At 35.8% G+C, this 13,042-nt stretch overlaps 1 protein-coding gene across 1 annotated transcript in view; it reads right to left on the bottom strand.

Moving 5' to 3' along the window:
• C2CD6 (C2 calcium dependent domain containing 6) overlaps positions 1-13,042 on the bottom strand; it is a 146,773-nt gene that overhangs the window by 121,243 nt on the left and 12,488 nt on the right. The window contains 3 exon segments of the mRNA XM_060302051.1: positions 1,298-1,443; positions 2,810-2,861; positions 6,098-6,184. Of these exon segments, the coding sequence (XP_060158034.1) occupies positions 1,298-1,443; positions 2,810-2,861; positions 6,098-6,184 (285 nt within the window).

Here is a 13,042-nt window from a genome sequence, read left to right as displayed (position 1 = left end):
TAAATATAGGAAAAATATTTTGATTATGCTAAAAATCACCCTATTAATTTATATTGTTTTCCAGTATTAACTTCAAGTTTTATTTAAATGGACATATAGCCACAAAATTATTGAAAACTTGGCGATGAAGTCTAGGAAAATTACTGGCAAAGTAAAAGAAATAATATGGATTGCCTCTAGCAAAACAATGCTTTTTTAAAAAACTATGTTTAAAGAACTGTCTTCAATACTCAACAGTTAAGCAAAATGAAGTTTGAAAAAATATATATATATACGTATATATGGTATAGAGGAAATGTTTTAGGATTTCACTAAAATTCAACTAATGTAATAAAACTATCAGGAAACAACTGGACAAATCAAGGAATCCTACAGCTAAATGAAATAGTGTCACTCATTTTAAAGACAACTCTGAGATACATTTAAGATTCTAAGAAGCTTAACTGTAAACAGAAGCAAACTCAGCATAGCAAGCTCTGGTGTGAGAGGTGGTTTAATGAAGCCAGTATGCAGCCAGACTGACTGCATTCTCAGCTCCACCAATTACTAGTTCTATGACCTTAAGAAAGTTCTTTAAACCTTACAGTATGTTTCCTCATCTGCAAAATAAAGATGATAATAAGAGTATATATATATATATTTTGAAGGGTTATAAAGACTAAGTAAGCTAATCCATGTGAAAGTAATTAGAGAGAGTCTATATAAGAAGAAAGGAGAGAGGGAAAGGAGGAGATGAAAAAAAAGGGTGTGCTATGCACTGAACGTTTGTGTCCCCTCAAAATTCGTATGTTGAAGTCTAAATCTCCAATGTGATGGTATTTGTAGGTGGTGTGTTTGAGAGGTCACTAGGTCATGAGAATGGAGCCCTCATGAATCTGATTACTGTCCTTATAAGGAACTTCTCACCTTCCAGAAAGGTGAGAAATAAAAGTTTGTTGTTTAAGCCACCCAGTCTATGGTAATTTGTTATAGTAGCCCACGCTGACTAAGGCAGGTGTAAGAGGGCAAATGGGAGGGGAAGACTAAGACAGAGAAAAATGCATCCATGTGTGATAAACACTCAGAATCACCGACAGCAATATCTCAGAGAAGAACACCATGATTATGTATTCTACAGTAAACTCTGAAAACATCAATATAGCCTATAATACAGAAATAAAATACTGTAAAGTATCAAATAAAAGAACATTGCTTTTGTTTCTTTCCTGTCCCCTGGAAAAAAAAAGACACTGTTAGTGTAGAACGTTTGAAACTATAAAAATGCATTATTTTATTTAGAAGAGAAATTTAACATTACCTGTACAGAAAAATATTTCACTTCATCAAATGCAATTACAGTGTCCTCTTCATTGTTTGGGGCTAGCAAGCTATACTTTTTTGTACATTTCACCACGTTGTTAATAGAGACGCGAATGAACAAATTACTGTAATGTTGTAAACTGACTGAAAATACATATTTAGGAAGCAAATTTTGTTGTAATTGAACAGTAACACATTGTAAAATTAATCCATTAAACAATTCAGGCCAAAACCTAAGAATCAATCAAATAAAGAAAGAAATTATAGAGCATATTAAACAATAAGGAAAGTCTTTTAAAATAGTATTTTTGCCCATCAGTGGTAGGTACAATATAAGTACGAAAAGAAGGTTGATTCTTCCTTAGATTACTTCTCATATTTTTATCCTCACATTTCCATTATAATTCTTTTGCAAATTTTCCTATATATTATTTTTAAGGTGACTAAACGTTTCCAATACATACTTGAAAATTTTTTTCTAAGCGTAATTACATAGAAATTTAAAACTTCAAAAAATATGTCACTTCAGAGTAATTTATTCTTAATTTTAGGACAACAAAATTTAAAGCAGCATTCTACTTTGTAATTCACTTCACTATATACTTCACTTATACTATTTTGGTCTGTATTTTTATCTTTCATAGCACTCCATGAATTAAAACGATTTTGTTTTATGATTTAATTATCTTCAAAACTCTCTCTATTTAGAATTCTCTTCAATAGTTCACTTTATTTACAAAAGAAACATCAAGTCTTCATAATGAGACTGGCTTTATGCCATGACAGATCTAATAATAAGCATTCAGCTATTTAAAGGCACCAAGAAAAATAAACCCTTTAAACAGTGTTTGACAAGCAAAGTTATTAATTAGAAATAAATTAGTATTATCATCCAAGAAGATACGTATATTTTCTTTAACTTACATGATGATCGAGGTGGATTACAGATAGCTAAAAATCTTTTGTCACTCTCCACATCAAAAAGTGGAGTTTATTTTCCTCTGCTCTTTAATCTGGCCTGGTCCTGTGACTACTTTAACATGCAACTGACGTGACCAGGGCTGAGACTAGGATAGGGTGGCACTACCCAGAGTACAAAATTTAAGTGGACACCAAAAACTTCAGTAATCAATATTTTAATGTAATACTTTTAAATCAAAATTAATGCAGAAAAAATGTTTAATGATGAAAGACAAGACCCTAGGACTACATGGAAAGAAAGGTCTAACCCTTTCAGCATCTCAGCTAAGTCCAGTCTTTCAGGCATTCTCACTAAAGGCACCAGACATGTAAATGAGCCGTTTTAGGTATCCCAGCCCTTTTGAACTGCAGCCCCAGCTGGGATAATGTGAAGCAGAAGAACCACCTAGTAATGTACAGACAGTGATTGGTAATAAAATGGTTAATGTTTTAAGCCACTGAGTCTTAGAGTGTTTTGTAAGCCAGCAATATATAACAGAAACAGTGATATATGATCACAGTATGGTTCTTAAATCAAAAGAAAGGATACTCTTAGGCGTAAAATGTTTGCACTTCTTTACATGAATGGCTAGGCAGCCAACCTATAACAATCAAAATAAAAACACAGCAAATTAAGTTTTAAAAGTTAACTTTTCTTCCATTTTACTCTCACCAAACTACATTTTTTTTAAAGTTTCACTTTGTTAGTTTTTCTCATTAGAAATATTTTTTCTTATTAGAAATATCTAGTTACAGAAAACACCAGAAAGCAGAAAAATAGGCAAGATTTGTTCAAAGTAAACTTAAAACAAACAAGAATACAAAGAAAAAAATGGTTCATTTATTAACTTCAATCCAAATATCACTCTTTGAATCACTTTTATTTTACATTAGGTGAGAACTGATACAACATAGCATCTTGCATATAACAAGAAATATGCCTTGCTTCAGATAAGCTTTTTTATCCAGTATCCTAAAACCACTGTATTCATTCAACAATCATGCACTGACTATAATATGTCAAGGGCTGTGAAATACTCATTCTCTCTTGTACAAAGTGTTTCCAAATGTTAAGAAAAATTGTATCTTGTGTTTAACCATAAAATCAAGTACAAAATTAATACAAGAATACTTGAATACTATTAGCCAAATGTAAGCCATTTGATCTTAATTCAGCCATGTTTGGTCTTAAAAACCAAGTAAAAACAAGAGCAATATTATATTAAATATCTGTGAAACAAAATAAATGGCCCAATAGTAGTTTTAAATATAGCGTAAGTAATTTTAAGGATTTGGTTTTAGAACAATGCAGAAAAAGAAGTTAGCACTCAATATTTAATTAAAAGACTACTGTATCTGAATGATGAAATTCTAAAGAAGAAAATATTGTGGTCTACTTCTTAGAGAGACATAAGTATAAAATGTTATGTTAAAAGAAAGGTTCTAATCTAGGTGAGACTTAAAATGGTATTGCCATAGGAAAGTCCACGAACCACTGTTAACTTCTTAAAATTGGGTGCACACAAGGAGGGTAAAACAGGGAAATATAGCTATAATTTTGTTTTGCATAATTCTATATATAAAAATTCTGTCATAAATCACTGACTGCCTGTCAAGTATCTCAACATGAAGCCATCAGCAACTATCCTAATTTTCCTTATATTTCAATAGCTTTTTATACTTTTACATAAGAGATCCATATAATATAAAAAAGAGAATAAATTTCTATTCAAGTATAGAAAAAGATTTAACATTCAAAACCATAATGATGGGACTTCCCTGGTGGCGCAGTGGTTAAGAATTCGCCTGCAAATGCAGGGGACACGGGTTTGATCCCTGGTCCAGGAAGATCCCACGTGCCACGGAGCAACTAAGCGCACATGCCACAACTACTGAGCCTGCATTCTAGAGCCCACAAGCCACAACTACTGAGCCCGTGTGCTGCAACTACTGAAGCCTGTGAGCCTAGAGCCTGTGCTCCGCAACAAGAAAAGCCACCACAATGAGAAAGCCTGCGCACTGCAATGAAGAGTAGCCCCTGCTCACTGCAACTAGAGAAAGCCCATGCACAGCAACGAAGACCCAATGCAGCCAAAAACAAACAAATCAAAACAAAAACCATAATGATGACCATTCACAGGTTGCAGATAACAAATGTTGCCACAGATTGCGAGACCCATCTGTGGCCCAAAGCAATAACCCTGTCAACACCTTGACCCTCAAAACACTCTCAAACATGCACTTAAAACAGGAAAGCTGGGCTTCCCTGGTGGCGCAGTGGTTGAGAGTCCGCCTGCCGATGCAGGGGATGCGGGTTCGTGTCCTGGTCCGGGAGGATCCCACATGCCGCGGAGCAGCTGGGCCCACCGGAGCGGCTGGACCTGTGAGCCATGGCTGCTGAGCCTGCGCGTCCGGAGCCTGTGCTCCACAATGGGAGAGGCCGCGTACCGCAAAAAAAAAAAAACAGGAAAGCAACCACAGCTGTTGACAAAAGTACTTTATGTGCTCAATTTTAAGACATCTTTTTCGTTTTTTTCTGAAAATGGGATATGATTATTAGAAATAGGAGTAGTGGGTTGTGATGTAGTTATCATGGCCTACACATGCACCAACTTTGCCAAATCACAGAACATTCAAAGAGAAGGTGATGTAGCTGAATCACACACTGGGAGGAGCCATCAGTCACATGCCAAACATCTCTCTGTCAAAACTTCCAGCTAACTCTTAAGAGAAGCTTTTTGATGTCTAGCAATATGCAATTCAAATAAGGAAAATATGAACTATAAGGTTAGGAACTGTGGGAGAAATAAAAAGATTCTTCAAAATGTGAGTTCTAAAGACACGCAGAAGTCATATTCAAGAGTATGGATTTCAGAAACTAGTATGTCAACATAGTGACATGCATAATAGTTTATGGCCAAAAGAGATTTCAAAGAATCTTTTCTAAGTTTAGAGTCGGACAGTGAAGGCTTATACTTCAACTTTGATTATGATAGAGGGAAGAAAGTGTTATATAATTTTACGAGTAAGGTACACCACGGTCATTCTGTAAAAACAAAAGTGTATACATGAATTATTCTTATTTTCCCCCTAAAAAGGTGGTGTTAAATTCATCATAAATTTTTTAATCAAGAAAGTGTATTAGTACACAATAGGAACTAGAGAAGAGACACAAGAGAAACTCTCATTTCACAGCCACTAATTCTTCTGATACTGTTTAGAAAATAAAGGTAACTGTGAGAGAATACCATAATATTTGATAGTTCTAAATATACATAGATCTTCATGGCCTATACTCTCTCTATAGCGCCCAAAAGAGAAAACAGACTTTTCTGGTTCTCAGCCTAGATATTAGGTCCCACCTGTGTGTGTGTGTACGTGTATGATTGATGAGTATGTTTGTTTTTGTTTCTATGGTTTATTATTTTTTGGATGAGAGAGAGATGTGGGATCAATTATCAAAGTTCCCTAAATCTGACAAAAATATAATTATCTGAAGAGTTTAACAAAAATACTGGTTCCTAGGCCCCATTCTCAGTTTCTAAGTTAGCGGATCTTAAGTGGGGCCCAAGAATCAATGTTTTAAAAAAGTATCCCAGGTAATTCTGATGTAACTAGCGTTTAGGAATCCCTAGCAGAGACATTTTTTCTGTGAATCAGGATGTTTTCCAAAATTTCAGTGATTATTAGAATGCTTTTCTGACTCATAAAAATGAAAAATGCATGAATATGTTTATCAGAGAGGACCATTTTCTACACATGCTTTTTGACATTAAATAGTTTTCATATGAAATAAAAAATAATTTGTACATGTTTATTGAGGTTTAGTCATACATACCACATCGCCAAATGGCACCAAAGTTGGTGCCTCAGGTGTCACTTCTAGTTCTTTACTTTCAGACCCTTTAAGAGTTTTTCTCAGCATCTACAATGTAAATAAATTAAGACTTTATAAGGCAGAGAAGAATATAATTAGAAAAGATATTATACTTCAACAAAAATTTTATGAGCATCTAGTATCAGGTATTATATATTTTATAACATATTCTATGACTTGAAAACGCCCCACTAAGTTTATCATTAGCAGAGAAACGAAATGTGTACAATTAAATATAAAATAATTAAGGGAATTATGAGAGAGGAGAGAAGTACATAATAGCATAAACAATGAGTTCTCCTTGTTAACTAAAAATGATGGTCTTAATCTAATGTGGACTAGGTCTTGTATCCCACAAATGGCAGTAATCCTGCTTGCAAATTATTCCAATATTCCTTCAGTTATCAGCCACTGAAGGAACTGGAATCTAATCCTTTGGAATAGTAGGTACAGTAGAAAGGAGTAATGAACAGATGGCTTTTGGTTTTTGGTTGTGTGATCTCATCCAGAGTAACCCTACTAACTAACATTTCTGGGCTAATAATTAACTTTGTTCTTAAGGGCTCTGGTCACAACACATAATGGTTAGCGTTTAAAAATTACAAGACATTTTAATATAGACTTGTATAGTAGAGTAAAGAGAAAGGGATGGGAGGGGAAAGGAGAGGAAGGGTGAGGGGAATAGTGAACAAACCGTCTATTAAAAATCTAACCTGAAAAGGAGAATTGTATTTATTCCCAACCTTTGCTGAACTTGAATCAACATGGCCTTATTTCCAAACAATAATTTCCCAGGAATCTTTGTCGTTATGTGTCTTTCAAGAATCGCTTGTTTAATTTTTATAGTATGTAATAAATGTAATAAATCCTTATTATGTTGAAAATTTTGTTTTAAAGTACAAAACAAATACTTTCAGTGTACTGAAAACATTTGTTTTATACATCTTGGATCACTTTGTTATTGCTGCACCTGACTGGCTTAATGTGTTTTTTTTTATACACATGATTAAATCATAGGTTAAGCTAACTGAATGACAATTACTGTACAAAAATTGTTGTATTTTTTGTATTGTTGCAAATACAAAACAACAAATGTTGCAAAAATATCAACCTGTGGACAGTGTATGTGTATTTAATATGGAACCTCATATTTTCTAATGTTTTAATGATCTTATTATGGAAGTCTACTTTGAATATGCATTTTAAAAAATACAAAATAATTGGGGAAAAATCCTTTAGAATACTAATACTCAATTTATCCTTAACAACCTGGTATTTTATACTTAACAATCCCTCGTTTTCTTACCTTTTTACTTTTCCTTCCTCGTATGAGCAGAGCTCTCTCCAATGGCAGCAGCATGAACAAAACAACTCTTTGCCAAAATTCTATTAGAACCTTGAACAAAACTTCTAAAGGCTAGTCTCATAAAGCCTCTGATACCACCTAGAATTTCTCCTGAACCTGCAGAGAATTTTAATTTCAGTTAATTCCACTGTGCCTTTCCTCTCTGCTGCTTTTGACCCCCAAAGCAGAACTTCCTCGCGGCACTTCTATTTTAAAGTCTGAACATTCACTCACATTGCTCTGCACTTCCTCCCCAGTGGCCTTTCTGGCCCACTCTCCCCCATTCCACAGTTTCTTTGAAAACCTACTAGCCTACATGATTACCTTTTCCTAGGATGCTCCCACTCCTAGCACTAATGGCAAGCTCACTATCCTTACATCAATTAACATTCACTAATGTGCTGGCAGGACTATATGCCTGGCACTTTGCTGATTCCAGCTTGAGACGTTCCTGCCCTTCAGAAGTTCGGGCTGGTGTTGAAGACAGGTAACAAAACAATGACAGTTTCACTATAAGAAAAACAAATGCTGAGGAGAGAAAGTTTTATCTTTACTCATTCTCTACACAGATCTTATACGTGGAAAAAGAATGATTTATTTGATTGGTCAGACACTGCCATTCATTGTACAAGCTACAGGTGCATGGAATTCTTAAGTCTAAAAGAGATGTTTTAAATCATCTTTTTCCCTGCCCAAGCTCAGGAGCAATGACTCCTTTTCACACTGTGTGGTTCTCTGACCCCATGAAACAAGACCACTCACAGCAGGGACCAAAGATTATTCTCTAGAGTAGCAGGAGAAAATATTAGAATTTTCCAACTTCTTTAACAAATATGAAAGTAAGCACATAGAGACGACTATAAGCAGTAGACAAATATTCTGAGTAAAAGTGTGAGTTTCACACTCAGAAGGGTTCATATCAGTGCCCTCATGCTTTCGGGGTATTGCGTTTGCTAGTTAAATGGGTTGACCAATTACATTACCTTGAATAGTATTTAGTCTACTTTGCAAATAGATGAGAACTGATCGCAAGAAATTTCATGGCAAAGCATTTTTAAAAGTTGGCAAACACAAAGATGCATCATGCAGTTTGGTTTTATAAAAAGATAAGTGTTGCAGTTTGCTAAACTTTTCTGTGATGACTGTCAGTAGTATATAAACTAGCAACTATTTTAAAATATATACTTCTCTGTCCTTTCAGAGTAAGGTGGTGACATTTTAATGAGTGTGAAAATAACTATCTTTTTGAAATAAACTCAAGTTAAGAACATCTTAAAAACTATTGGAAATATCTCCTAATGTAATTTTATATGTGTGCAAATGTGTTATGAGTACCCTAGAAGCTCACAGTATCACATTTTAAAAACTTAGAAACACTTTTCTTATTTGTTTAAAAATCTCACAAATGAAGAGTTTCAGCAGGTTAACAGACCATTTTTCCTTGTAAATATAAAAAGACTGCAATGCCTTCCAAAGAGTTTACTGGAACTAATTAATCAGAGAAGTAACAGTTTACTCAAAAACTGTGAGCTAAAAACTTTGAATAACATAATAGAAGTGAAAAATAAGTACTGTGATTTACTAGGCTCAACCAAGATGCATCTCTTCCATTTGGAATTTCAAATCTTTAAAGGTACCTTTTTCAAATACAACAGCATTAAAAACCAAATACTGAAATAAATTTGTCTTAGAACCAGACCTTCAAATCACTACATCACAAAGTATTAAATCATGCTTTTCTAAATAAAGTAAAACTCAAAAATTAAAAAAAATCATGCTTCTCAAAAACAGTGATGCTTATTGAGTTTTGTACCACTAATAAACAAAATATAATTAAAATCATTTTTAGAAGTATTGCTTATTTATCATTTTAAATTTTTGTATATTATAGAATTTATTAAGTAAATTGCAGTACATTTATGTAATATATAAATAAATATATAAAACACTGGTGATAAATGTTCATATGTTTTTTATTGATAAGATTGTGCAATCAAAGAAATTTGGAGAATACTGCTAAAAAGTCACATCTAGGGCTTCCCTGGTGGTGCAGTGGTTGAGAGTCCGCCTGCCAACGCAGGGGACACGGGTTCGTGCCCCGGTCCGGGAAGATCCCACATGCCGCGGAGCAGCTAGGCCCGTGAGCCATGGCCGCTGAGCCTGCGCGTCTGGAGCCTGTGCTCAGCAACGGGAGAGGCCACAACAGTGAGAGGCCCGCGTACCGCAAAAAAACAAAACAAAAATAAAAAAGTCACATCTAGATGCCTATGCCTTGCTTTCCTAAATCTGTCTTTCTGGAGGCTTTAAGCTGCCAGTTTCCATGTGTATGCACACCTCGGCACAGTCTGCTCAGAATGAAGGAGGCTCACTTTCTCCATTTGATAGCTCCACTGCCTTCAATATGAGATGGAGGTAAGAATTCCACAATAGTTTTCAGTTTTGACTCATCACCAGAAAGCCTTGGATAAAGCTGATATACTTAGTTCCCTATTTGGCTGCCCACTTTTCTGAAAATACTAACGGTCACAACTCTGGAGCAAAAGAGGAACAAAGGTTAATATTCCAGTACCAAGCCCCATTCAGGATGCCTACAAACTATCTCTTAAACACAGGGCAAATAAGGGGAGTGAGGAGAAAGAGTGTTAGGGAAGGAGAGATGATGATACTTCAAGTGGGTCTGAAGAAGTAAAAAATTAAGAACTAGGGGGAGAGGAGCCCAGTCAAAATAAATAAGTGTAAAAGCATAAAGAAGCAAGGCACAGTTTATATTATGCCATATTTATATACTACACATAATTATATTATACTTAAGTATACATGCTTATATGTAAATAAGTATACATACTTACATATAAATATTAAATATTATATTATTTTATTTTTATATTATGTAATATTATATAACATATAAGTTTATATTATATATAAATATACTATATAAATATATATAATTCATTTCCTCAAATTAAGCTATAGTTTCATGCAATCAAAATCAAAGTCCCAACAAGTCTTCCTATGGAAACTGATGAACTTTTCCACGACAATCTCAAAGAAGAAAAACAGGATGACATAAAATTAAAGAAATAAAGGTATTATTTCTTAATCTCTAATGGCATTAGTACAAGGATAGACAAATGCACCAAAGAAACTGACTAGAGAGTCTGGAAACAGACCCACACATTTATGGACACTTCACTTGTGACAAGGATGGAACCACAGAATAGTGGGTCAAAAACATTCTCAACTGGGTTAAACAGAAATCTCCACACAAAAGAAAGAAGGAAGGAAGAAAGGAAGGAAAGGAAGTAAGGAAGGAAGGAAAGGAAGGAAGGAAGGAAGGAAGGAAGGAAGGAAGGAAGGAAGGAAAGGAAGGAAGGAAGGAAGGAAGGAAGGAAGGAAGGAAGGAAGGAAGGAAGGAAGGAAGGAAGGAAAGGAAGGAAGGAAGGAAGGAAGGAAAGAAAGAAAGAAAAAAAAGAAAGAAAGAAAGAAAGAGGGAGGGAGGGAAGGAGGAAGAGAGAGAGGAAGAGAACAAAAAAGAAAAGATCAAAAGGAAAAAAGACCTGACTTGTACCTCACAGTACACACACACAAAATCAGTCACAGGTGAATTTGTAGATCTCAATGTGAAAGGAAAAGCAATTAGAAGATAATATAGGAGAATATTTCCATGACGTTGGGGTAGTAGATTTCTAAAACAGAACACAAAGAACAATAAACACAAAGAAAGTCTGATACATTAAACTACATTAAATTTAATAACTTCTACTTATCAAAAAGACACCATTAAGAAAGTGAAAACATAAGCCACTGACTGATTTTTGCAACATGTTTAGTATAATTGACAAAGGGCCTATAACTAGAATGTATACACAAATTTATACAAACTAATAAGAAAAAGGCAGACAATACAACAGAATAATGGGGAACATACTTGAACAGGCACTTCACAGAAGAGTTATAAGATCGCTAATAATCATTTGGAAGGGAACATACCCTCATTAGTCATCAGGGAAATGAAAGCTAATACCACAAAGAGATACCACAACACATCCCTCAGATGGCTAACCATAAAGAGACTGACACTATCAAGTGGAAAGATATGGAGTATCTAGAACTCTAATACACTGCCAGTGGGAATATAAGTTGTTATATTTTCTTTGAAAAACTCTTTGGTATTTTGTACTGAAGTTGAACATATACATACTAATGACCCAGAAATTCCATTCCTAGATATATTCCCAACAGAATGTAGGCATATGTATAACATGTACAAGAATGTTTCAAACTATTACTCACCACAGCCAAAAAATAGAAACAACCCAAATATCCATTAACAATAGAATGGCTCAGCTCCCAGCCCCCCACCCGCCCCGGTGGGTGAGCAGACAAGCCTCACAGGCTGGTTGGCCCATGGTCCAAGAAGGGATTTGAGGTCCTGAGGACCAGCTACCCCTCAGGGTAGTGTTTTTCCTTATGGCAAAGTTTTAAAAATAGAGGGAGAAGATATTCAATTAAGATAGAACTCAAAAGATACCTACATTCTAGATTAAGAGTCATTTGCCTTTGGCACCTCAGGCTGGTGCAACTACACGCGGTCTCTGCTGCCACAAGCTCACCCCGCATTCCGTACCCGTCCCTCCCCCCGGCCTGAGTGAACCAGAGCCCCCAAGCAGCTGCTCCTTTAACCCGCTCCTGTCTGAGCGAAGAACAGACACCCTCAGGCGACCTACACGCAGAGGCAGGGCCAAGTCCAAAGCTGAGCCCCTGGGGGCTGTGAGAACAAAGAAGAGAAAGGGAAATCTCCCCCAGCAGCCTCAGGAGCAGCGGATTAAAGCTCCACAATCAACTTGATGTACCCTGCATCTGTGGAATACCTGAATAGACAACGAATCATCCCAAATTGAGGAGGTGGACTTTGGGAACAACGATATATATATATTTTTCCCTTTTTCTCTTTTTGTGTGTATGTGTATGCTTCTGAGTGTGATTTTGTCTGTATAGTTTTGCTTTTACCATTTGTCCTAGGGTTCTATCTGTCTTTTTCTTTTTAATTACTTCTTAAAAATTTTTTCTTAATAATTTTTTTTATTTTTTATTTTAATAACTTTATTTTATATTCTTCTTCCTTTCTTTCTTTCTTTGCTCCCTTTTATTCTGAGCCGTGTGGATGACAGGCTCTTGGTGCTCCAGCCAGGCATCAGGGCTGGGCCTCTGAGGTGGGAGAGGCAAGTTCAGGACACTGGTCCACAAGAGACCTCCCAGCTCCACGTAATATCAAACGGCGAAAATCTCACAGAGATCTCATCTCAACGGCAAGACCCAGCTCCACTCAATGACCAGAAAGCTACAGTGCTGGACACCCTATGCCAAACAACTAGCAAGACAAGAACACAACCCCACCCATTAGCAGACAGGCTGCCTAAAATCATAATAAGGCCACAGACACCCCAAAACACACCACCAGATGTGGACCTGTCCACCAGAAAGACAAGATCCGGCCTCATCCACCAGAACACAGGCACTAGTCCCCTCCATCAGGAAGCCTACACAACCCACTGAAC

The sequence above is a fragment of the Globicephala melas genome, chromosome 7 (assembly GCF_963455315.2).
Source record: "Globicephala melas chromosome 7, mGloMel1.2, whole genome shotgun sequence".
NCBI classification, from domain to species: domain Eukaryota; kingdom Metazoa; phylum Chordata; class Mammalia; order Artiodactyla; family Delphinidae; genus Globicephala; species Globicephala melas.
This window is presented reverse-complemented; position numbering and strand designations above follow the sequence as displayed.